This window comes from Azolla caroliniana, unplaced genomic scaffold (assembly GCF_043228905.1).
Source record: "Azolla caroliniana isolate FFs.n. ecotype wild unplaced genomic scaffold, voAzoCaro1.0.p SCAF_9, whole genome shotgun sequence".
Taxonomy (NCBI): domain Eukaryota; kingdom Viridiplantae; phylum Streptophyta; class Polypodiopsida; order Salviniales; family Salviniaceae; genus Azolla; species Azolla caroliniana.
This window is the reverse complement of record NW_028230444.1, coordinates 419,719-446,550: the sequence shown is the minus strand read 5'-3', so window position 1 is coordinate 446,550 and position 26,832 is coordinate 419,719. Positions and strand designations below refer to the sequence as shown.

The 26,832-nt window shown below is 47.2% G+C and overlaps 2 protein-coding genes across 2 annotated transcripts in view; one reads left to right on the top strand and one right to left on the bottom strand.

The window, feature by feature from the left end:
• The window catches only part of LOC147859687 (T-complex protein 1 subunit epsilon-like), a 40,417-nt gene extending 14,775 nt beyond the window's left edge, over nt 1-25,642 (bottom strand). Inside the window, exon 1 of the mRNA XM_087324831.1 lies at nt 25,630-25,642. The gene's annotated coding sequence lies outside the window, so the exon portion shown is untranslated. The remainder of the gene's footprint in view (nt 1-25,629) is intronic.
• LOC147859688 (uncharacterized) lies at nt 54-4,421 on the top strand. The gene is made up of 6 exons (XM_087324564.1): nt 54-223; nt 380-1,580; nt 1,961-2,214; nt 2,382-2,490; nt 3,402-3,556; nt 4,067-4,421. The coding sequence occupies exons 1-6, from the start codon at nt 54-56 to the stop codon at nt 4,359-4,361; spliced, it is 2,184 nt and encodes a 727-aa protein (XP_087180690.1). The 3' UTR covers nt 4,362-4,421.
• Nucleotides 25,643-26,832: the final 1,190 nt, after the last annotated feature.

Here is a 26,832-nt window from a genome sequence, read left to right as displayed (position 1 = left end):
TCTCCATCACCGTTTCAATACAGAGACTGTGTCTTTCTGTCTATAATATATAAATGTGTGTATGCCAATGGAAATTCAGAGTATTTGTGGGCACTTGGAATGTGGGTGGATTGAAGCCTCCCCCTCATCATCCCCAGAATGAAGAAGCGCCATGGGACATGATGAATGAATGGATCAACCAGAACACGAATCAGGCAGAGAAAGCAGACCTCTATGTAATTGGGTAAATCGATCCATCTAATTTGACTGACAATTCAGTCCAGTTCATTTCATTAAAAAAAACGAAAGTGTCAAATTTGGATTCTAAGGGTGAACTAGATTACATATATGTTTTTGGCCACTAAAATGAATTAAAAGCTTTAATGCTAATCTACTGCAGGTTCCAAGAGATAGTTCCCCTAAATGCTGCCAATATACTACTGGGAGCCAATCTTCGCGAGGGGGAGGATGCAGCGGCTCACGGGGTGCTTAATTCAGCTGCAAGCCAGTGGGACAATCTGATCAGCTCCACCTTAAACACTCATATCAACCATAATCAGATGAGCCCTAACCCTAACCCTAACCCTAACCCTAACCCTAACCCTAACCATAGTGATGGATCTTTAATCACCTCATCATCAAGCTATTATGATATAAGCGGCTCCAATGACCTGCATCCATCTGTAGTAAGTAGTAGCAGAAGTAGGTCCTGGAGAAGAAGCCTGACAGCCCCACCTTCTCCAATAACTCATCACAATCATCATGACTCATATGAATCTGAAGATGTGCAGCATTCACCCAACAACTACTACATACACCTTATACCTCATCCACTCGAGGAGAAGCCGGCACCAAATCATCATTGCAACCTGCTCTTCTCTCTTCTCGAATCCGAATTACGGATGCAAAATGCCGTCCGGCCACCACACGAGCCGCTCCCGCCCAATCCCGCTCCCGCTCCCATGCCCACGCACAAGGCGGAGGAGTGTCACCCGAGTCCACTAGCTAGCCACGGGCATCACGTGATACCCGATACCCCGACCAATGTCTCACCCCTCGATATGTACGGGGAGCATTCCACCGACCCGTCCTCATGCCGCACCCCACATGATATCGGCCTGCCCACAAATGTGGCGCCGGACATTGGCGACCGCGGCAGCCCTCGTGAACCCGCGCTCGCATCCCCTTGTGACCACCACCGCCACCAACCGAGACATGCACCTCTGGTGGTGACATGTGAGTGTGGGAGATGTGACACTTTGGGTAGAAATGTGAATGCCGACTCAACTGGTATCGACAGGATGTATCCGTGTCCGCGTGTGAAGAGACATACAGTGTCCCAAGCCAACCGAAATTACGATCCACGCCCCCGAGCCCAGACCTCGCGTCGCGAAGTGACCGGATCAGGGATCGGCGACCGACCACACAGTGGTGCCGCGAGTCGCAGAGATGAGAACATGAAGAAGTACATAAAGGTGGTCAATAAACAGATGGTGGGGTTGTTTGTGAGTGTGTGGGCTAGAGAGGATCTGTGTAGCCATATCAAAGGTGTGGAAGTGTCTTGTGTTGGTTGTGGCATCATGGGTTACCTAGGGAACAAGGTAAAGAATAAACACACTCATACCCTTGGGAAGGAGTCCACTCTTGTACTGATTGAGATTTATTCATTAGAAAACTAGGGTACCTATTAACAATCGGCAACGGGTCGGTTCGGTTTGAGAGGGTCCAAACCGAACCGTTTAAATGGTTTGAAACCTGAACCAAACCGTGAAACCGTTAATTGGTTTGGTTCAAACCGAACCGTTGCCGATTGTTAGTACCTATACCCATGCACGTTCTTTCAAATATATGCATAGGAACCATCATTCTCAAGTGTTTTCAATCTAATAGAATAATCAAGTATGGTTCAAATATATGTCATCTTATTACTTTTCATTGTTCCATCATGAGCTTGTATGCCTCCATGGTTATGTTATGCTAGGGTGCGGTTTCAGTTAGTCTAACGATCGGTGAGACGAGCATGTGCTTCATCTGCAGCCATCTCAATTCCGGCGACAAACCCACCGATGTCTTGCGCCGAAATGCTGATGTGACTCAAATCCTCCGACGTACTCGATTCTGGCGATCCCACCGCATGAAACGCTCCACGTCATTGATTGACAGCTCTAATCCAGATACTATAACGTGGAGCAAATATTATAATAACTATTTGCCCCAATCTATCTTAGGCCATGAGTAAGTTTTCCAAATTTGTATGCTCATTTTACAAGATGTCTTTACACTTTTTTGTATGCTCATTTTCCATCTTTCTTTATAAATTTTGATATATTTGGTAAACTAATGAAATGTGGATTCACTTCAATTGGAGGCTTATTCGGCTAATAAATACTCAAAATTTGCAGTCGGATTATATGGTTTGGAGACTTGAACTATCGATTATCGTTACCCCTTGAGGATCTTAAATCACTTGTGGCGAAGGAGGATTGGGAAACTCTCCTTGCAAAAGACGAGGTAATATATATATATATATATATATACAAATTTAACTTTAGATTTCGTTTTAGTTCTAAAAACTTGTTTTTGATGAAAGATAATGGATGCATTGAGAGACATCTTTCCATTAAATAAGATAAGAAGTTATTGGAATATATTGTTCTTTTTTGGGGGGTTGGGAGGGCTCCTATATGTTATGCAAGAGTAGTAGCTTGGGACAAACTCGCACATGAACACTTATTGTTAGGATGATGCATGGAATGTAAGAGTTGTCGATGAGCTTCTCGCACTACCGAAAAGGTATTTTACATATCGTAAATTGCATGCACAAGCTCATGTTATTGTTCTTGTTGAATTGGAATTGGGAATCAATATTGTCAAAATTTGCTGAAGCGTGATAAGATTTGTATGGTTTTCAATAATGATATACTAATAGCTTCCAAACAACTACTTAATTTTATGATCTCATACCTATGTCTCCCTCTTTGATTCCGCAACATTTTTTTATACTAATGTAAGTGAACTAGACGTCTCCTCAAATTGTAAAATAAACCATTTCATACGCACTCAATGTTATTCTTCCATTTTCTATTGTGACCAATTTGGATTTGTGAGGGATTTGCAAGTGTCTATACAAGGATAATATTTACTTAAGGCGAAGGAAACTTCACGCATGTGAGTTCGATAAAAGGGGTTTATAAGTTATAACACCTACTTTTGCATATAATGTGTTTACATAGTGGTGCCATTTCAAGGCGACAACTTTGGATTGAATGAATTGCTTGTATTTTATTCATTATAAATCTACATGTGTGGCCTTGATATAGACGGTTTAATACTTAGGAATATTTCAAATAGTAAAGTTAAACATTGAATATAATGCAAATCATATGTATGCTATTGATGAGCTTTGGAAATGTGTTTTACAGTTAAAACACGAGAAAGGGATTGGAGGAGTGTTTGAAGGGTGGCATGAAGGGCTTATTTTGTTCGCCCCAACCTATAAATATATGCCAAACACAGATGCCTACTACATGCTTCATGCCCCCACCCATGAAAGAGTTAAAAGGCGAGCTCCCGCATGGTAAATTGTATGCATCATTATCATATTAATCAATATGGTAGTATTTAATAATGTGATAGGTTTGTCAAAGCTCTTCAAGTATGTCGTGCCTTCTAGTTGCAATATGCTCTCTTGTGGCCTACATATCAATGTGCATGGCCTAGTTTAGTTGGTGTATTCATTGGCCTACATATATCTTAGATTTGGATTATTTTGTTAATAGTGCACATCAACCTATCCACTTTATGTGTTTCACATGTCCTCCGTAATAATTGCACATGTATGTGTTAGTTGATACATTCTAGATATAGAGGCGAGCTTTGTACGACCTAATATTCAAACAAATTTGTTTATTTATATCTTGCTTTACATGTAAGGCATATAATGGAAGTGTTTATGGTTCACATTTTTGGTAGCTTGTTTGTGTTTTGCATGCATGGGCTAATCGGAATGTTCACACATGTTTAAATTGAATAATATTGACATGTGCCTTTGTAGACGTTAACTAATCAAAACTAATCATTATGTTAGGTGTGATCGTATATTATGGTATGGTAAGGGGTTGAAGCAAATGTCATACACACGCTCTGAGTTGAGGCACTCGGACCATCGTCCAGTTGCCTCTATCTTCCTGGTTGAGATAGAAGTGTTAAAGAAGCCATCAATCTCAGAAATATTTAAAAAACATCAATATCCACAATTTACCAAATTGATCCCTTGTATCACTAAAGTTGAAGTAGATGATATTGTCTCACCAAATTTTAAACAACAAGAGACTCCTACACAAAGAGATGGTCATGTAATTACTTTAAATATAATGTCATAAATCAAGTGTACATGTAAGTTATTTTATTCACATAATATGAAAATTGGTAATTTTAGTATCTTTGATGTCGAACAAACTTCATGAATTTTGCCTTTACATATCTAAATGAGTGGTGCACGACATTGTCCACATAATAAAATGAGTGAGAAGTTCAATCCATTAATTAAGTATGTTTGAAGCTTAGAAAACATGTTGACCTTTTATCAAGGTCGGAGATTCGTTTGTATGACATGTTCGTTTGTATGGTTCATATTTGCACCGAATCTAATGATATCATGGATTGAAAGTAGTTTGGACTTCAAAAGTGTCTTTTCTCCGTCCAATAAAAGACAACTTATTTCTTTATATTAATCTCCTTGGCTTCCATTCTCAAATGTACAATGTCAAACCAAGTTGGGACAAAGACACTCGAACATGCAAGCATGCACGTCCAAAGTTCAAACAAAAATGATGATCACTCTACCCAATTATGCATGAGCACAATTTCTTTCGTCAAATGATGATGATGTCATATGTCGACAATTCAATCAAGATATTTATAAGCATGCATTATTTTTCTTGTAGATGTAAAACGTACTAAGTTAAGAATAATTTCTAACTAAATAAACCATGATTATCAAAGTGAGACGTACAAATTTCCTTAAAACTCGCTCGTGTATGAACATTGAGTTTCCAAAGCTCAACAAAATATCTATTTACATGTGCATAATTACCTAATATTCAAACTTTCGAAAACATGTGCCATGTAGTTTCAATGCAACCAATTCAACAAAGCATAGTAGCTTCTCTTTTAGTTCTATGGATATATCCAAAGACTTATGTTATTCTCCCAGGCCATTCAATGTCACCACAAGTAGATCACCATCTAAAACTATTGCATAAATGGACCCACCACATCACCAAATCTATTCATTTTTAGTTATGTGTTCTTGGACTTTCACATTTATAGATCTAAGCATAGCTTTGAATTTTTTAATGATGTAAACTAAAGCCTATCTTCCACTGTCTAAAATATTGTGTGTATATTTCGGTTCCCATTTTAATTTCATTGCGTTTGTTTTCTTGCCATTGATCTCTACCCATTATAACTTCATTGCATTTGTTTCCTTGCCATCAATCTCCAACAAGACACTCCACAACATCAATAGTATGCTAGCTACTATGATCCAAGTTGTTTCAACAATTGTTTTTAATGAGGTCAAGTGATCCTTTTTGTCGATAGGAATTTCTCAAATCTAAACTTCAAACTTCCACATTATTTTTCTCTAACTTTTATCCATAAGAACAGTCAATTTCCTATCATAACCATTATGATTAGATTGCTCTTTGACTTTGATTGTCCTCTATTTTGCTTTATTCATCAACATTGTAACACCTTTTTATCAATTGCACACGGTTGTGTTTACATGGTAAAAGAGCTACCTTGACATTCCCACATCCTTTACACTTTCTCCAAATAAAAACTATATAGAGCTGAAAAATCAAAGAAACGAGAATAGATATGTACTAATTGTGTTGGTGCATTGTATCCAATGAGCAAAAGTCTCTCAAGCTTCTAGGAAATATATGAAGGAAAGAAGGCATTTGTACAATAGAGCATGCTAAATTGGATGTAGTGTAAAGTGTAAATCATATTTATAGTCCCAAAGCAATATGTCTAAGCAATGGTAATGGTTGAAATTGTAACCAACTATGAAATGTTATTTCATCAATAGATATAATATGTAACTTTTTGTAAGCATATGACAAGGTACAACCATAAATTGAAGATATTGAGTGGACAATATGCAATTGAGGCAAAGTTTATAGAATTCATGCGCCACATAAGCTGTATGAAAGTTTTTTACACATCATTTCATCTTGTAAGGATAGATTGGAATCATGAGCTTTTCACTTGGCAGCTTTTTAACATCTTAAAAGCTATAGGGCTATACAAAGATGATGTCATGACACAGTGACATAAAATACATAGTTGGTGAGGATTGAACATGCAACCTCATGCCAAGAAGATGCAATTCTCAACCATTTGGATATGAGCATATATTTATATATAATAGTTCAATATTATATATGTTGGGATTACGGTCCCTCCGGATGGGATGGTCGGATGTCCGGGAATCGGGAATGAAGACCCGAGATCCGGAGCCGGATGGCGAAGACCCGGTTTCCGGATCCGGATGATGAAGACCCGGTTTCCGGATCCGGATGACGAAGACCCGGTTTCCGGATCCGGATGACGAAGACCCCGGCTACGGAGCCGGATGACGAAGACCCCGACTACGGAGCCGGATGATGAATACCCCGGCTACGGAGCCGGATGATGAATGTACCCGGAGAGAGATCCGGATGCGGGGACATATTTGTGAATATGTTTGCCAAGGGCCCTTGAGGCTATATTTGTAAATAGCCCGAAAGTCATATGTGTATAAATATGACTTAGGGCAAACAGTTTTATGTTGTTGTTGCTACTCATTTTTGTTTTTCCACTCAAGAGGAGTGAAGAGAGAGCAGCCGTGAGAGAGACAGAGCGTGAGAGAGAGGGAGAGGTCGACGCCTCTGTGTAATACCGCCGCCTGTGGTGAGGATAGCGAGCTCAAGGTCGTCGCCTTGCAGCTCGCCATTGTATATTTCTCTGTGCATAGTTTTGTTTGGAGTCTTGCACTCCCGTGGTTTTTCCCGTATAGGGTTTTCCACGTTAATCCGTGTGTCATCGTGTCTTTCTCTGTATTTCCTATTTTCTGCTGTGTCGATAAGTGACTTCTCGGTTGTGGCCGAGTGGTGGAGGAGAATCGGAGCGTTGATTCTCGTCAAACTGGTATCAGAGCGACGGCAGTGCAGAAAATGGAAGGCGGCAGCAGCGGGCAGCCGGGGATGATGGTGCTGAATGCGCAGAATTACGCCGACTGGAAGATCAAGATGGAGGATCTTCTGATTGTTCGGGACCTGTATGTTGATGTCGAGGAAGGTCGTCTGTGCGGAAGATCAAGAAGCATTCGATTCTTGTGAATACCTGCGTGTGACAGAGTGTAGGTCGTGATGACAGAGAGAGAGAGAGAGAGAGAGAGAGAGAGAGAGAGAGACACACACACAAAAAGAGTTTCTTATTTCTCAAAGCAATAATACAACATCCAACCTCACAAAGAGGTTACAAGGTCACTATATATAGTGACCGACTTAGGGCAACTACCTTTTATGCTAATTACATAAATGGCCAAAACGGGATAGTGTGAATACGTCCATTATACACATGTATTCGACACTCCCCCGTAATGGGCGTATACATGGGTTATCTAAGATTACAGGTATAGACTTAGGTTCTCGGACATATCAGCTTTGTTCGGGTCGGCAGGGTCCGAAGGCAGAAGACCGAACTGGTCGGGTCGGAACAGTTGAAGCCGATCATTAAGGAACTGATGTCGGTTGTCGGGAACCATCCTGCTCTGTGTCCGGCTCTAACCGGACTGGTTTGTCGTTACGCCCATCTGAAGCCGAAGAGACCGAAAACGGTCTGCCGAGAGACACTTGGTCATTCCATCTGCGACATTGTCGGTTGTGGATATTTTCGCTAGACCGATTTTCCCTGAAATGACGCAGTCCCGAACGAAGTGATATCGAACGTCGATATGTTTGGAGGCGTTGTGGTGAACCGGATTTTTTGACAAGGCAACAGCACCTTGACTGTCGCTGTAGACAACTGGAGCCGAGTCATGGTCGACTTGTCGAAACGTGTGCGCCAGCCGACCGAGCCACAAAGCTTCTTTTGCTGCGTCGGACGCAGCTACATATTCTGCTTCGGTCGTTGAGGTCGCTGTGCACTCCTGAAGTTTCGACTTCCACGAGATTGCTCCATTGCCGAATTTGAAACAGTATCCAGTTGTTGATTTCCGACTGTCTATACAGCCGGCGAAGTCCGAGTCGGTGTAACCGACTACGCCTGAGGTTCGGTTCGGACCGAAAAGAATGCCGTGGTCTTTTGTGCCAGCCAGATATCTGAACACATGCTTGACTGCGTTCCAATGCGATCGGCCAGGGTTGTGCATAAATCTGCTAACGACTCCTACGGCGTGAGAAATATCAGGCCGTGTCGCGACCATCAGATACATAAGGGAGCCGACTGCCGGTGCATACGGTACCGACTTCATATCTTCCCCCTCCGGACCGGATGTCGGGCAGTCTCGCTGAGAGAGCCGAAGATTCATTGGGAGCGGGGTTGAAGCAGATTTGGCTGATTGCATGTTGAAGCGTTCCAAGACACGTCGGATATAGTCGGTCTGAGACAAAAAAAGATGTCGTTTATCGCGATGCCGACTAATCTTCATGCCGAGTATGTGTCGTGCCGGACCGAGGTCCTTCATGGCAAACTTCAACCGCAGTTGCCGAATGAGATCAGCAAGTTCGCCCGCGTGGCGTCCAGAAATTAGCATGTCGTCCACGTAAATGATGAGGAAGATGGGTGAACCATCTTGAGCTGTGTTGGTGAAGAGACAATGGTCCTCATCGCTTTTGGAGAAGCCGATCGATTGGATGAAGTCGTCGAACTTCTTGTACCATTGTCGCGGTGCCTGTTTGAGGCCGTATAGACTCTTCCTAAGTCGGCAGACTAGATGTTCTTGGCCGGTGGCCACGAAGCCTTTGGGCTGCTCCATATAAATTTCCTCCTCGAGATCACCATGGAGGAAGGCTGTTTTGACATCTAGCTGAATCAGCTCCAAGTTGTCGGCTGCCACTACGCCGAGTAGGAAACGAAGGGTTGTCATTTTCACCACTGGTGAGAAAATCTCGTCGAAGTCGACGCCATATTCTTGTCGGAAGCCCTTCGCAACTAATCTGGCCTTGTACTTTGGGGTGGTCGAATCAGACGTCTCTTTCAGTCGATAAACCCACTTGCAAGGAAGAGCACGTCGATTCTTAGGTAATTCGACCAGGTCCCAAGTCTTGTTTGCCCGAATGGAGTGCATTTCCGACTCCATCGCCAGATGCCAGGTGGCTGAATCGACAGATGTCGATGCTTCTTCGTAAGACGTCGGTTCGCCGGCGTCGGTGAAGAAAATTCCAGGAGAATACCTCTCCGGAGGTTGCGACAGTCTCTCGGATCGTCGAGGTATGATTGGACTGGTCGCATCGGGTATCGAGGTCGGATGGTCCGAAAGAGGATTGTTCTGCTGCGCCGAGTCGGGGTTGTCCGAGTCGGTAGTGTGAGGTTCAGCTACCCGTGAAGCTGACCGTGTGTTAAGAGCGGGGCCTTCTTGAAGGGTCGGCACATCAGAAAATGTTACCCTCCGGACTTCGATCGGTTTTTCGACTGATGGATTCATAGCCGACTCGTTGAACACAACGTCCGAACTTCGGACGATTTGTCTGCGTTCGGGATCCCAGAGTCGGTATCCCATTTCGCCGTCGGATCCATATCCAAGGAAAATGCATTTCCTGGACCGAGGTGCAAGTTTTCGGCGATCATCTTTCGGAATAAGGGCGTACGCCTCGCATCCGAAGATCCTCAGCTTGTCATAATTCGGCTTACTGCCGATCCATAGTTCCTGAGGAATTTGAAGTCCTAGAGGTCTACTTGGCGACATATTGATTATGTGTACTGCCGTGAGTAGAGCCTCTGCCCAGAAGCCATCCGACAGTTCGGAGTGTTGGAGCATGGAAACTATCCGTTCTTGGATTGTCCGATTCATGCGTTCGGCAATCCCGTTTTGCTCCGGGCTGTGTGGTGCCGTAAATTCACGTCGGATGCCGCGTTGTCGGCAGAATTTGACGAATTCTTCAGATTTGAACTCTCCCCCATTGTCTGTCCGAAAGCATTTCAGCTTTCGGTCGGTTTGATTTTCTACCATAGCGAGCCAATCGGTGAAGATCGAGAAGACCCGATCTTTGGTGCGAATTGGATAAGCCCACACCTTTCGAGTCGAATCGTCAATAAAAGTGACGAAGTAAGAGGCACCGCCAAGAGACTGATGCGGCATTGGGCCACAGACGTCCGAGTGGACCAAATCGAGAGGTCTCGTTTCTCTTGGTGCTGATGTCGGGTGTGATGCGGCTGCTTGTTTGCCATACTGGCAATGCTCGCAGAATTGATGGTCGGAGAAGGAGAGTTTGGGGATGTATCCGGCTCTAGATAGATGCGTGATGCCGGCCTTGCTGAGGTGTCCTAATCTTCTGTGCCATAGTGATGACACAGGAATATCCACCAAAAACAGGTTACCCTCTCTGAGTGTAACATGTAACGGATACAGTGAGTGTATCTTGGGTCCTCTAGCAAGCAGGAGGTTCCCCCTATGGAGTGTCCACCCTCCCGAAGAAAAACCGGCACGAATGCCGTCTTCATCTAGTTGTCCGACTGAGATCAATGGCCTTGAGAGCTCGGGTACATGTCGGACATTGTGGAGTACAAGTGTAGAGCCACCTGCAAGGTTGAGCTCTACTGTGCCGATTCCGATGATGTCACAGTGTTGCGAGTTGCCGACTCGAACTGAGTCGGAGTGACGGATCGTATATTGCCGAAATTGGGATCGATGAGGAGTCACGTGAAATGACGCGCCCGAATCTAGGAGCCATGTGCTCGATTCTTCAGTCGTGAGTAGAACTTCTGATCCGACGGGATTTTCGATTGATAGTATATTCGGGTCGTCCGGTAGTACATCAGCTGAGAAGCTGACGTAATTGATCTCCTCATGCCGGCCACTCTTCTTGTTGTTTTTGTTCTTGAGTGCGCGGCAGTCGGCTTTGATGTGTCCGGGTTTCTTGCAATAGTTGCAGATTCGGTTATCCCGTGACTGGCTCCGTCTTCGCTGATTGTTCGGCGGTCGTGAGGAATCTCTTCCTCGTATGTTCGATCGGTCTGTCGAACCTTGTACTACATAAGCGTCGTCTGTTGAGTCTTTGGCGAAAGACTTTCTCCGAGCTGCTTCGGTCAGGATTGCGCTCGTGACTTCGGAGTATTTAACAGCCGTGGTTGACGCGTTGCACACGGTTGTGACGAAAGTTTCCCATGATGAGGGAAGGCTGCTCATGAGTATCATTGCTCTGAGTTCATCCTCGATTGCCGTCCCCTGTGACGAGATTTGGGAGCTTATGCTTTCGTACTCATTGAGGTGTGCTTGGACCGAATCGGATTCTTTCATCCGCAAGTTGTAGAGGCGCCGGATCAGAAACATCTTCGTTGCGGCGACCTTCTTTTCGTAAGTGTCCGACAGTGTTTTCCACAGTTCGAATGCTGTCGTACACGATTGCACCGTAAAATATACCGATTCCGATAGGTGCATCCGAATCGTGGCGCGGACGATTCTGTCCAGCTTCTGCCACTCGATTGGTTTGTATCCTTCTGGAGGTTCTTCATTTTCGATGGGATCGATTTGCCCCTTGACTATGAGATAGTCCTGCATTTGCTCCTTCCAGAAGTTAAAGTTCGATCCATCGAACTTTCGTAGACTCATTTCTGACGAGCCGGATGTTGATGCCATCAAATTCGGTTTCGGTTGACGAAGCTCGGTTCGGAGTCGACTACGAACCTTGTTGGAGTGCAGCCGGTTGGCTCACCCGATATCGTTCTAGTCGGATTTGAACCCGAGTAGGTTCGGCTTCGGAGCTTGCTCGAATTGACTTCGGTAGCTTGAGGGACAGAACCGACTGGTCTTCCCGAATGTTACCGAGTCGGAGTGAGTCCGGTTCGCTTCGGATATATCTGCCGAATACCGATTATTAAAACCGATTATCTGAACCGATTCTGCTTCGGGTGGCTGCAGCGACGAGAGAGATGGATCCAACTGATCCTCTCGAATGTCGATCAGCCGGATGAAGCACGAATTGGGGTTGTTGTCTTGAGACCGATCTGCACCGAGTGGTTACAACGAGCGGCGATTGATGACCTCTTCGGATGCCGTTTAACCGAATGGAGCACGATCGTGTCAATGTTGCACAAGGGGATTTCACCTCGAGCGGTTACGATCACGAAGGACAGAGTACAACCTGATGGCTTACTCCAAGCAAGAGGATCTAACGCGATGAGGTGCAGACCTCGTTTTTGTTCTTCTTCTCTCTTTCTTCGAATGACGCGAATACTGTGCAGGCCGTGATGACGGCCGAACCTCTGCTCTGATACCAGATGTTGATGTCGAGGAAGGTCGTCTGTGCGGAAGATCAAGAAGCATTCGATTCTTGTGAATACCTGCGTGTGACAGAGTGTAGGTCGTGATGACAGAGAGAGAGAGAGAGAGAGAGAGAGAGAGAGAGAGAGAGAGAGACACAAAAAGAGTTTCTTATTTCTCAAAGCAATAATACAACATCCAACCTCACAAAGAGGTTACAAGGTCACTATATATAGTGACCGACTTAGGGCAACTACCTTTTATGCTAATTACATAAATGGCCAAAACGGGATAGTGTGAATACGTCCATTATACACATGTATTCGACACTGTACGAACCGATTGACAGGTCGGAAATACCGAAGGGGGTACTTGAGACGGAATGGAGGCTTCTGAACCGGAAAGCCGTTGCAACCATTCGGCAATACGTCGATGTAAGTGTTCTGCAACATGTGGCGAACGACACCAACGCATATGAGATGTGGCGGAAGCTGTCGGGCCTCTACGAGAGGAAGAATGCGTTGAACCGGACCTCCCTGATGAGGAAGATAGTGAACCTCAAGTACCGGGACGGCGAGAGTATGGTGGAACACGTAAGCACGTTCATGGGATTCGTGAACCAGCTTGCAGCGATCAAGTTCCCGTTGGAGGACGCAATGCAAGCCATCATCCTGATGTGTACATTGTCGGAAAGCTGGGAGAACTTGGTGGTGACTCTTAGTACCTCCTGCACCGAAGATAACTTGTCTCTACAAACGGTAAAGACAAGCATTTTGAACGAAGAAGCGCGTCGGAGAGATAAAGAACCGGCCTCCGACTCGAAGGCGCTGCTTACCGAATCGGAACGAGGAAGACAATGGAACCGGAGTCCGCAGAGACGGGAGAAGTCGGGGACCCGGTCGCAGTCAAGAGGAAGACCCACATGCTTCCACTGTGGGAAGCCGGGGCATTTCCGGAAGAATTGTCGGCATTACCGAAAGGACAATGGAGCCGACGACACCGATTCGAAGAAGTCACCGGAGCGAAACGGTGCATACCGGGGAGCCACGGACCGGAGAGGTCCGGATCGGCGAGGGCAGGACCGGAAAGGAACGACGGCACTCGCGGCAAGTGAAGAAGAGATAATGCTCATTACCGAAGAGACAGAGCTGAACCTTGCCGGTGAAGAGATGACCTGGGTGGTCGATTCCGGAGCGTCGTTCCACCTGACCCCGGAGAAGAAATACTTCTCATCCTACACAGCCGGTGAGCATGGCTGTGTTCGGATGGGAAATGAAGGTATGTGCCGGATTGCCGGCATAGGAGACGTGTGGCTGATGACATCAACTGGATGCAAGATGCTGCTGAAGGATGTTCGACACGTTCCGGAGGTTCGATTGAATCTGATTTCGGCCGGGAGGCTAGACGATGAAGGCTACACGGGTAGCATCCGGAACGGTGTCATGAAGTTCAGCAAAGGGAGCCTGATAGTAGCTCGGGCCCGGAAGATCAACACACTGTACCTTATGAATGCCCGGTTGTGTCCGGAAGAGTTGAACGTGGCAGCCGACACTGCCGGTGAGCTGTGGCACAAGAGACTGTGCCACATGAGCGAGAAGGGGATGAAGAGACTTGCCGAAGACAACCTGATACCGGTAAAGCACGTACACTTGGGGAAGTGTACCGACTGTCTGGCCGGTAAGCAAAACCGGATCTCCTTCCACTCAAGGCCACCGACGAGACGTAGCGCACCATTGGAGTTGGTGCACACTGACGTGTGTCAGGTAGAAACGAAGTCACATGGCGGAGCCCAGTACTTCGTAACATTCATAGATGACCACAGCCGGAAGCTGTGGACGGCACCGTTGAAGACAAAGGACCAAGTGTTGTGCGTCTTCAAAGAACTCCACGCGAGAGTGGAAAGAGAATCCGGCAAGAAGCTGAAAGCGATACGAGCGGATAACGGAGGGGAATACCGGGGGCAGTTCGCGGAGTACTGTCGCTCGAAGGGAATCCGGCTCGAGTTCGCAGTGCCGAAGACGCCGGAACTGAACGGGCTGGCCGAGAGGATGAACCGGACCATAATGGAGAGGGTCCGGAGTATGCTGGCGCATGCGAAATTACCCAAGGGGTTTTGGGCTGAGGCAATGTCGACAGCGACATACGTGATTAACAGATCACCCTCAGTACCTTTGGACGGAGACACGCCGCAAAAAGTGTGGACCGGTAGGGAAGTATCCTACCGGCATCTGAAGGTGTTCGGGTGTCTCGCATACGTGCATGTGGCAAAGGACCGGAGAGGAAAGTTAGATCCAAAGACCCGGCCATGCATATTCCTCGGTTACGGCAACGACGAGTTCGGCTACCGAGTATGGGACCCGGTCGACAAGAAGATATTCAGGAGTCGAGATATCATCTTCATGGAGGACAAGACACTCGCCGACTGGGAGTCGGAGAAGAAGATGAAGAGCTCCAAGTCGACTGGTGAGAATCAACTCTACGAGGAGCAGTCCCGACCGGCAAGGGACCGGTTAACACTCGAAGATCCGGCCGAAGACGGTGAAGAAACAGAACCGGCTGAAGAAGATGAAAATGATACCGGAACCGGCCCCGATCCCGAAATGGATTCGGATGAAGAGGAAACGGAGGAGCCGGTTACCGAAGCTCCGGAACGGAGATATCCTCTAAGAGAGAGAAGGGCCCCCCGGAGATTTCCGGAACCGGAGCACGTGCTGCTAACCGACGAGGGGGAGCCGGAGAGCTTTGAAGAAGCGAAGCATGACACCCATAGCCACAGGTGGCTAAGTGCAATGCAGGAGGAGATGGAATCCCTGCATGAGAACCACACATATGAACTTGTGGAGTTGCCGAAAGGAAAACGGGCACTCCGTAACAAGTGGGTGTTCAAGCTGAAACCGGGAGATGCCGGAAACCCCCCGAGATACAAAGCCAGGATCGTGGTGAAGGGGTTCCAGCAGAAGAAGGGCGTCGACTTTGACGAGATATTTGCCCCGGTAGTGAAGATGACCTCCATCCGGACGGTGCTGAGCATAGCGGCAAGCATGGACCTCGAGGTAGAACAGATGGACGTGAAGACGGCATTCCTTCACGGTGACCTCGAAGAAGAGATCTACATGCAGCAACCGGAAGGATTCGAGAAGAAAGGAAAGGAGCACCTGGTATGCTGGTTGAAGAAGAGCCTTTACGGTCTGAAGCAGGCTCCCCGGCAATGGTACCGGAAGTTCGACTCCTTCATGACAGACGAAGGGTACAACAAAACGCAGTCCGATCACTGCGTGTTTGTGAAGAAGTTCGAAGGAGGAGAATTCCTGATACTCCTCCTGTACGTGGACGACATGTTGATCGTCGGACGGGACCAGGTCAAGATACGGATGCTGAAGAAGGCTCTTCACCGAACCTTCTCAATGAAGGACTTGGGTCCGGCGAGGCAAATACTAGGGATGCACATCATCCGGGACCGGAGGAAGAAGCAGTTGTGGCTGTCACAGGAGAAGTACGTGACAAAGGTGCTTCACCGGTTCAACATGTCGGAAGCAAGACCGGTCGGGTCAACCCTCCCGGCAAACTGCAAGTTGTCCAGCAAGCAAAGCCCCAAGACAAAGGCTGAGAAGGAGGACATGATGAAAGTACCATACGCCTCTGCCGTCGGAAGCTTGATGTACGCAATGGTGTGTACCCGACCGGACATTGGATACGCAGTCGGAGTGGTGAGCCGGTACATGAGTAATCCCGGCAAGGAACACTGGAACACGGTCAAATGGATACTCCGATACCTGAAGGGCACGACAAACGTGTGCCTCCGATTCGGCTCCTGTAAGCCCGAACTCGACGGCTTTACCGATTCGGATATGTCGGCTGATGCAGATACCAGCCGGTCCACATCTGGGTATGTGATGACGTATGCAGGGGGAGCTGTTTCGTGGCAGTCGAGGCTGCAGAAGACGGTTGCATTGTCAACCACGGAGGCGGAGTACATGGCGGCTGTTGAAGCCGGCAAGGAAATGATATGGATGAAGGATTTCATTAGAGAGCTCGGTATCCGGCAAGAGGAGTACCGACTCTACTGCGACAGTCAGAGTGCCATCCACCTTGCGAAGAACGCGGCCTACCATTCCCGGACGAAGCACATCCAGCGAAGATATCACTGGATCCGGGAAAGGATAGAAGATAAGGAGTTCGTGCTGACAAAGATCCACACGGACGAGAACGGGTCGGATATGCTGACCAAGGTGCTCACACCCGACAAGCTGGAAGCATGCCGGAAGAGGGTCGGACTGGAAAGACATCCCATGCCGAAGTGAAGGGGGAGTTTGTTGGGATTACGGTCCCTCCGGATGGGATGGTCGGATGTCCGGGAATCGGGAATGAAGACCCGAGATCCGGAGCCGGATGGCGAAGACCCGGTTTCCGGATCCGGATGACGAAGACCCGGTTTTCGGATCCGGATGACGAAGACCCGGTTTCCGGATCCGGATGACGAAGACCCCGGCTACGGAGCCGGATGACGAAGACCCCGGCTACGGAGCCGGATGACGAAGACCCCGGCTACGGAGCCGGATGATGAATACCCCAGCTACGGAGCCGGATGATGAATGTACCCGGAGAGAGATCCGGATGCGGGGACATATTTGTGAATATGTTTGCCAAGGGCCCTTGAGGCTATATTTGTAAATAGCCCGAAAGTCATATGTGTATAAATATGACTTAGGGCAAACAGTTTTATGTTGTTGTTGCTACTCATTTTTGTTTTTCCACTCAAGAGGAGTGAAGAGAGAGCAGCCGTGAGAGAGACAGAGCGTGAGAGAGAGGGAGAGGTCGACGCCTCTGTGTAATACCGCCGCCTGTGGTGAGGATAGCGAGCTCAAGGTCGTCGCCTTGCAGCTCGCCATTGTATATTTCTCTGTGCATAGTTTTGTTTGGAGTCTTGCACTCCCGTGGTTTTTCCCGTATAGGGTTTTCCACGTTAATCCGTGTGTCATCGTGTCTTTCTCTGTATTTCCTATTTTCTGCTGTGTCGATAAGTGACTTCTCGGTTGTGGCCGAGTGGTGGAGGAGAATCGGAGCGTTGATTCTCGTCAATATAGTCTATCATATAGTAAATTCCAGAATATTCTACTCTTTAGTATATTCTAGAAATATTCTAGAAATATTCTGTGGTGTATTCTAGACGAGTATATTCTAGAGATATTTCTCGAGTATATTCTAGAGATATTCAATCTTAGTACTTGTATAAATACTTGTAACCTCCGTGGTCCCTTTCAAGGGATTTAATGCCAGTCATTGACACATCAATCTAGTCTTCTTGTTCCATTCCATCTTATCTCCTTCTTCATCTTTGTCTTTATGTGCTCCAATTAATCCTAGCTTCCTATGTTGACAATCTTGTTGCTCACAACTTCTAGAGTTCCTAGCCTCATCACTTCTGGTTCCACTTATCGGTCGTAGCCTCGTCATCCATGCTCCATCGTAGTCTGAAGTTGGTGTGTCCATGATAGGTGATAACTTTGAAGAGAGGTTTGTGTGGTATGCATCGGCCCAAGAATTTGTAAATATTGCATTGCTACTTATGGTCAGCATCAAGTCATTACCTTTGACTTTCCATAGATCTCATAGATCTCAAAGATATTGGCAAAGCAGAATCCTGAATGGACTTAGGGTTGTTTTATATCAAAAGAAATAGTGGCAACATGGCTTATCTGGAATTTTGCCCTTCGAGCAATAGAAAAAGGATAAGAAGTAAAATATGAAAATAGGGTTTGGAACATGATCTTGTAATCACTAATATGCTAAATGATTTGTATGCAGAATTCCATTTCTTCTTATGATATGGATGGAGTCATTGAGATAGGTGGGGGGAGGATGCTCTTACGTATGCATTCGAAAGAATTCCATTTCTTATTATGTGATGGATGGAATCATTGTTCTTCAAATCTTGCATTCGAGATGTGATTTTCATGGTCGAACACATCTGATTTAAAAGAAAGGAAAAGAAATCCATATTTCCATCGCTTAGCTAGGTATAAAATTGGATATGCTCATTAGAAGCACATTTGATATGTATGCAACATGTGGAAGTTGATCAGATGCATATAAACTGTTCGATGGGCTGAGATCCCTCAAGATGGGTGTCGATCACATGCCTTTACATGAAGGCATGTTCATAGATGCTGAATTCATGGATCGAGGCATACAAAATGACCTCTATACCATAATAATTTGCTTGAGTTTTACGTTCAATATGGAAAATAGAGGATGCTTGGTCATTGTAAATGTGGTGGTATATTGGATGAAGCCTGATATGGAAACGTATGTGAGGATTTGTCGGTTGTGCTCAGCAAACAACACAAAAGGAGGGCAAGAAGATATTGACAGATGTTAAATACACAGATGAAGCTTTAATGGAAGCTCTCTTTATTTCTGTTCTCTCTCTCTCTCTCTCTCTCTCTCTCACCAACACTATTTGGTCTATGCATTGATGAATTGGAAGAAATGGTTACCAAGTTTGCAAAGGAAGAATGTGTTGAAGAAGTTGCCATTGGGAATGTTGTGATTATGCTTTTGCTATATGCAGATGATGTAGTGCTTTTTGCAAATACTTTACGAGATGCACAAAAGCTTATGAAGACATTGGATTTTTTTTTTTGCATGCATACTAAATTAAGTGTCAATAGCTCTAAAACAAAGATTATGCTTATGAAGAGCCAAAAAAGAGATAAACCATGCATTATGTACAACAATGAGCCACTTGAATGTGTGGAAAGCTTCAAATATCTTGGCCTTGAAGTTCCTTCAAATCATAGATGGAATGAATGTGCTACATGCCGCTTAGAGGCGGGTAAGCGAGCATATTATGCATTTGAGAACACATGCAACCTTGGAGATATTAAGTGTTGGTTCCTCAAGAAATATCTTTTCGACACTTTGGTGACACTGGTTCTTATCTATGGGGTGGAAGTATGAGGCGGTAACATCCCTAAATCTATGTGGAAAGAGTTTGAAAATGTCCAAAAACATTTTCTTACAAAGTTTCTACAAGTTAAGAAACAAACGCTCTACACCCTCCTCCTCCTCCTTGAGACGAGATCACTTCCCATTGAGACCATGGCCATGGAAAGGGTTGTTGAATACATGCTTAAGGTTCAAAAAAATCCCTCACATCGACTTCCTAGAATTGCGTGGGAAGCAAGCAAAAAGATCCAAAAGACGCATAAAAGCAAAATTTTGTGTTCCGGGTTGGATGCAAGATATTGAAAAATGGTTTGGTAGATGGGATGCGAGACACTTGCTTCATGATGCATCATTAGATTCCTGTGTAAATGATGCCTTTTTGCAACGCCAATGTATCATGACATGGGACAAATGTGGAGGCTCGCGCTTCACACATTATACTACACATGTTGCACCTAACTACAAAACCATATTCTTTGCGGAACGGGGAAATCATACACATCGATACATGTTAGAGTCCATACCGTTATCTGCCATTCGAACCATTGCTTCCATGCGACTTAGCTCACATGCATTGTGATGTGAAATAGGGCGTTGGGGCACAAGTGATGAGAGTGGTTGGCTATGCACACTTTGCCCTAAACAAGTTCACGAGTCTGAGTATCACACTTTGATACAATGCTCTGCCTTTGATCATATTCAACCATGCTTTCCACATCTCTTCAACTGAGCCCAATCTTTGGATGAATTCCTCTCACAACCACAATGTGCACTCTCGATTGCAACATTCATTGGTAAAGTTCTTGAACATCGAGAGTCACTACTCACTTTCACACATAGGGCACACATATCACGTGAAATGTAATATTTTTGGTCTCATAGGTCATATTTGACCTCCGAAGATGATAATATAATCTATCTATCTATCTATCTCTTAGAGACTCTATAAGAGAATGATCAAGCGATGCTCTCTCTTTACAACATTAGGTTATCGCTTATATACTAATCCCTAACTATATGTACGAATTCACACTAGGATACAAAGTGGAAGGAGTCAGCCTTTTATGCCAACAAACTCCCCCGTAAAAGGACTAGTCTTTCCTACATGTACATGTGTTTGGGGTTGTCTCCCCCGTAAACCTAGATTACAACACTAATCTAAATTTATGTTACAAGTCGGTCGGCATATAGTCGAGTCGGCATAAGTGAGGTCCGTGTCGATCCTAGCATGGATCATTATCATGATTGATTCGATTGACTCTTACCTTCTACTCCTTGTTCGGCTTTCTTCTGCTCAGTTGCTTGTCGTAGTCCCATCTTTGTCCTTAGTACTCTAAAGCATTGATCTGGGAGTGGCTTTGTCAGGCAATTGACGATGTTCACCTCGGTGTCGATCTTTCGGACTTCAAGCCTCTTCTCAGTTATGAGCTCCTGGATGTGATGATATTGTACCTCAATGTGCTTCGTCTTTGCGTGATAGACGGGATTGTTAATGAGGCGAATTGCACTCTGCGAGTCGCAATAGATGGTCAGCGTTGGTCGGTTGATTCGACTTGTAGATGAGAAGTTGGCAGACAGTCGGTGTAGCCATGTCGCTTCCTTCGCTGCCTCCGATGTTGCTATGTACTCAGCCTTTGTGGTCATCAGGGTTGTGCACTCTTGACGCTTCGATCTCCATGATATCGCAACGCCACCATAGGTGAAAATATAGCCTGATGTTGACTTCTGATTGTCCGTATTTTCGGCATAGTCGGAGTCAGTGTAACCTTTGACTTCGACTAAGGTTGTCAAACCGAAAGTCAGTTGTGTATCTTTGGTCCCTCTTGTTAAACACCGTGCTCGGCCACAACCGAGGAATAGGATCGACTCACAGAAAACAGGAAATACAAAATGCACGAAGACAATAGAGAGAAGAGTACACAGGATATTTTACGTGGAAAACCCTTAGTGGGAAAAACCACGGGAGTCCTCAAACTCCAACTATCACTATAAACAGAGATGTACAATGGTGAAGCTACAAGGCAACAACCTTGAGCTCACTGTCTTCGCCACAGGCGGCGGTAATACACATAGGCAACGACCTCTTCGTCTCTCTCTCTCTCTCTCTCTCTCGGCTGCTCTCACTTCGCTCCCTCTAAGTGGAAAACAGAAAAAATGAGCAACAACAACAAAACTGTTTGCCCTAAGTCATATTTATACACATATGACTTTCGGGCTATTTACAAGTATAGCCTCGAGGGCCCTTGGCAAACATATTCACAAATATGTCCCCGCATCCGGATCTCTCTCCGGGTACATTCGTCATCCGGCTCCGTAGCCGGGGTCTTCATCATCCGGATCCGGAACCGGGTCTTCATCATCCGGATCCGGAACCGGGTCTTCATCATCCGGATTCCCGGACATCCGACCATCCCATCCGGAGGGACCGTAATCCCAAAAAACTCCCCCTTCACTTCGGCATGGGATGTCTTTCCAGTCCGACCCTCTTCCGGCACGCTTCCAGCTTGTCGGGTGTGAGCACTTTGGTCAGCATATCTGACCCGTTCTCGTCCGTGTGAATCTTCGTCAGCACGAACTCTTGGTCTTCTATCCTTTCCCGGATCCAGTGATATCTTCGTTGGATGTGCTTTGTCCGGGAGTGATAGGCCGCGTTCTTCGCAAGGTGGATGGCACTCTGACTGTCGCAGTAGAGTCGGTACTCCTCCTGCCGGATACCGAGCTCTCTAATGAAGTCCTTCATCCATATTATTTCCTTGCCGGCTTCAACAGCCGCCATGTACTCCGCCTCCGTAGTTGACAACGCAACCGTCTTCTGCAGCCTCGACTGCCACGAAATAGCTCCCCCTGCATACGTCATCACATACCCTGATGTGGACCGGCTGGTATCTGCATCAGCCGACATATCCGAATCGGTAAAGCCGTCGAGTTCGGGCTTACCGGAGCCGAATCGGAGGCACACGTTTGCCGTGCCCTTCAGGTATTGGAGTATCCACTTGGCCGCGTTCCAGTGCTCTTTGCCGGGATTGCTCATGTACCGGCTCACCACTCCGACTGCATATCCTATGTCCGGTCTTGTACACACCATTGCGTACATCAAACTTCCGACAGCAGAGGCATATGGTACTTTCATCATGTCCTCCTTCTCAGCCTTTGTCTTGGGGCTTTGCTTGCTGGACAACTTGCAGTTTGCCGGGAGGGTTGACCCGACAGGTCTTGCTTCCGACATGTTGAACCGGTGAAGCACCTTTGTCACGTACTTCTCCTGTGACAGCCACAACTGCTTCTTCTTCCGGTCCCGGATGATGTGCATCCCTAGTATTTGCCTCGCCGGACCCAGGTCCTTCATTGAGAAGGTTCGGTGAAGCGCTTTCTTTAGCATCCGTATCTTGACCTGGTCCCGTCCGACGATCAACATGTCGTCCACGTACAGGAGGAGTATTAGAAAGTCTCCTCCTTCGAACTTCTTCACAAACACGCAGTGATCGGACTGCGTTTTGTGGTACCCTTCGTCGGTCATGAAAGAGTCGAACTTCCGGTACCATTGCCGGGGAGCCTGCTTCAGTCCGTAAAGGCTCTTCTTCAACCGGCATACCAGGTGCTCCTTCCCTTTCTTCTCGAATCCTTCCGGTTGCTGCATGTAGATCTCTTCTTCGAGGTCGCCGTGAAGGAATGCCGTCTTCATGTCCATCTGTTCTACCTCGAGGTCCATGCTTGCCGCTATGCTCAGCACCGTCCGTATGGAGGTCATCTTCACTACCGGGGCAAATATCTCGTCAAAGTCGACGCCCTTCTTCTGCTGGAACCCCTTCACCACGATCCTGGCTTTATATCTCGGGGGGTTTCCGGCATCTCCCGGTTTCAGCTTGAACACCCACTTGTTTCGAAGTGCCCGCTTTCCTTTCGGCAACTCCACAAGTTCATATGTGTGGTTCTCATGCAGGGAATCCATCTCCTCCTGCATGGCACTTAACCACCTGTGGCTATGGGTGTCAAGCTTTGCTTCTTCAAAACTCTCCGGCTCCCCCTCGTCGGTTAGCAGCACGTGCTCTGGTTCCGGAAATCTCCGGGGGGCCCTTCTCTCTCTTAGAGGATATCTCCGTTCCGGAGCTTCGGTAACCGGCTCCTCCGTTTCCTCTTCATCCGAATCCATTTCGGGATCGGGGATGGTTCCGGTATCAGTTTCATCTTCCTCTGCCGGTTCTGTTTCTTCACCGTCTTCGGCCGGATCCTCGAGTGCTAACCGGTCCCTTGCCGGTCGGGACTGCTCCTCGTAGAGTTGATTCTCACCGTTCGACTTGGAGCTCTTCATCTTCTTCTCCGACTCCCAGTCGGCGAGTGTCTTGTCCTCCATGAAGATGATATCTCGACTCCTGAATATCTTCTTGTCGACCGGGTCCCATACTCGGTAGCCGAACTCGTCGTTGCCGTAACCGAGGAATATGCATGGCCGGGTCTTTGGATCTAGCTTTCCTCTCCGGTCCTTTGCCACATGCACATATGCGAGACACCCGAACACCTTCAGATGCCGGTAGGACACTTCCTTACCGGTCCACACTCTCTGTGGCGTGTCTCCATCCAGGGGTACTGAGGGTGATCTATTTATCACATATGTCGCCGTCGACATTGCCTCAGCCCAAAATCCCTTGGGTAATTTCGCATGTGCTAGCATACTCCGGACCCTCTCCATTATGGTCCGGTTCATCCTCTCGGCCAGCCCGTTCAGTTCCGGCGTCTTCGGCACAGTAAACTCGAGCCGGATTCCCATCGAACGGCAATACTCCTCAAATTGCCCTCGGTATTCACCTCCGTTATCCGCTCGTAGCGCTTTCAGCTTCTTGCCGGATTCTCTTTCCACTCTCGCGTGGAGTTCTTTGAAGACGGACAATACTTGGTCCTTTGTCTTCAACGGTGCCGTCCACAGCTTCCGGCTATGGTCATCTATGAATGTTACGAAGTACTGGGCTCCGCCATGTGACTTCGTTTCTACCTGACACACATCAGTGTGTACCAACTCCAATGGTACACTACGTCTCATCGGTGGTCTTGAGCGGAAGGAGGTCCGGTTTTGCTTACCGGCCAGGCAATCGGTGCACTTCTCCAGGTGCACATGCTTCACTGGAATGAGGTTGTCTTCTGCAAGCCTCTTCATCCCCTTCTCACTCATGTGGCACAGTCTCTTGTGCCACAACTCACCGGTAGTGTCGGCTGCCACGTTCAACTCCTCCGGACACAACCAGGCATTCATAAGGTACAGTGTGTTGACTTTCCGGGCCCGAGCCACTATCAGGCTCCCCTTGCTGAACTTCATTACGCAGTTCCGGATGCTACCTGTGTAGCCTTCATCGTCTAGCCTCCCGGCCGAAATCAGGTTCAATCGAACCTCCGGAACGTGTCAGACATCCTTCAGCAACATTTTGCATCCGGTCGAGGTTGTCAACCACACGTCTCCTATGCTGGCAATCCGGCACGTACCTTCATTTCCCATCCGAACACAGCCATGCTCACCGGCTGTGTAGGATGAGAAGTATCTTCTTTCCGGGGTCAGGTGGAACGACGCTCCGGAATCGACCACCCAGGTAGTCTCATTGCCGGCAATGTTTAGTTCACCTTCTTCGGTGATGAGCATGATCTCCTCTTCACTTGCCGCGAGTGCCGTCGTTCCTTTCCGGTCGTGCCCTCGCCGATCCGAACCATTCCAGTCCGTGGCTCCCCGGTAAGCACCGTTCCGTTCCGAAGACTTCTTCGAATCGGTGTCGTCGGTTCCGTTGTCTTTTCGGTAATGACGACAATTCTTTCGGAAGTGCCCCGGCTTCCCACAGTGGAAGCATGTGGGCCTTCCTCTTGACCGCGACCGGGTCCCCGACTTCTCCCGTCTTTGCGGACTCCGGTTCCGTTGTCTTCCCCGATCCGATTCGGTAAGCAGCATCTTCGGATCGGAGGCCGGTTCTTTATCTCTCCGACGCGCTTCTTCGTTCAAAATGCTTGTCTTTACCGTTTGTAGAGACAAGTTATCTTCGGTGCAGGAGGTGCTGAGAGTCACCACCAAGTTCTCCCAGCTTTCCGGCAATGTACACATCAGCATGATGGCTTGCATTGCATCATCCAACGGGAACTTGATCGCCGCAAGCTGGTTCACGAATCCCATGAACGTGCTGACGTGTTCGACCATGCTCTCGCCGTCCCGGTACTTAAGATTCACTATCTTCCTCATCAGGGAGGTCCGGTTCAACGCATTCTTCCTCTCGTAGAGGCCCGACAGCTTCTGCCACATCTCATATGCGTTGGTGTCGTTCGCTACATGTTGTAGAACGCTCACGTCGACGTATTGCCGAATGGTTGCAACGGCTTTCCGGTTCAGAAGCCTCCATTCCGTCTCAAGTACCCCCTTGGGTATTTCCGACCTGTCGATCGGTTCATACAGGTCCCGAACAATGAGCAGGTCCTCCATCTTTATCTTCCAGTCGGCGTAGTTCTGCGCATTCAGCACCATCATCCCCGGCTGCCCGCTGCTGCCGCCTTCCATTTTCTGTGTTACCGTCGCTCTGATACCACTTTGTCAAACACCGTGCTCGGCCACAACCGAGGAATAGGATCGACTCACAGAAAACAGGAAATACAAAATGCACGAAGACAATAGAGAGAAGAGTACACAGGATATTTTACGTGGAAAACCCTTAGTGGGAAAAACCACGGGAGTCCTCAAACTCCAACTATCACTATAAACAGAGATGTACAATGGTGAAGCTACAAGGCAACAACCTTGAGCTCACTGTCTTCGCCACAGGCGGCGGTAATACACAGAGGCAACGACCTCTTCGTCTCTCTCTCTCTCTCTCTCTCTCGGCTGCTCTCACTTCGCTCCCTCTAAGTGGAAAACAGAAAAAATGAGCAACAACAACAAAACTGTTTGCCCTAAGTCATATTTATACACATATGACTTTCGGGCTATTTACAAGTATAGCCTCGAGGGCCCTTGGCAAACATATTCACAAATATGTCCCCGCATCCGGATCTCTCTCCGGGTACATTCGTCATCCGGCTCCGTAGCCAGGGTCTTCATCATCCGGATCCGGAACCGGGTCTTCATCATCCGGATTCCCGGACATCCGACCATCCCATCCGGAGGGACCGTAATCCCAACACCTCTCAGGTACCTGAAGATGTGCTTGACGGCCTCCCAATGCTTCTGTCCTGGGTTTGACATGTACCGGTTGACCACTCCTACGACATAAGCTAGGTGAGGTCGGGTCGCCACCATTGCGTACATGATACTTCCTACGACCGATGTGTAGGACATCTTTCCATTAAGCTCTCTCTCCTTGTCCATTAAAGGAGATTCTCTGTCTGATAGTCTGATCAACGTCGGAAGCGGTGTTGGTGTTGGGTTCGCATTCTGCATGTTGAAGCGCCTCAGCACCGGGAGAGTCAGAGAG

What these genes read in the sequence shown, in the direction of transcription:
- LOC147859688 (XM_087324564.1), top strand. Translation starts at nt 54, where the DNA reads ATGTGTGTATGCCAATGGAAATTCAGAGTATTTGTGGGCACTTGGAAT. An exon ending in CTCTCCTTGCAAAAGACGAG is followed by an intron (nt 2,491 to 3,401) that starts GTAATATATATA and finishes TGTGTTTTACAG; the next exon opens with TTAAAACACGAGAAAGGGAT. An exon ending in AAAAGGCGAGCTCCCGCATG is followed by an intron (nt 3,557 to 4,066) that starts GTAAATTGTATG and finishes TCATTATGTTAG; the next exon opens with GTGTGATCGTATATTATGGT.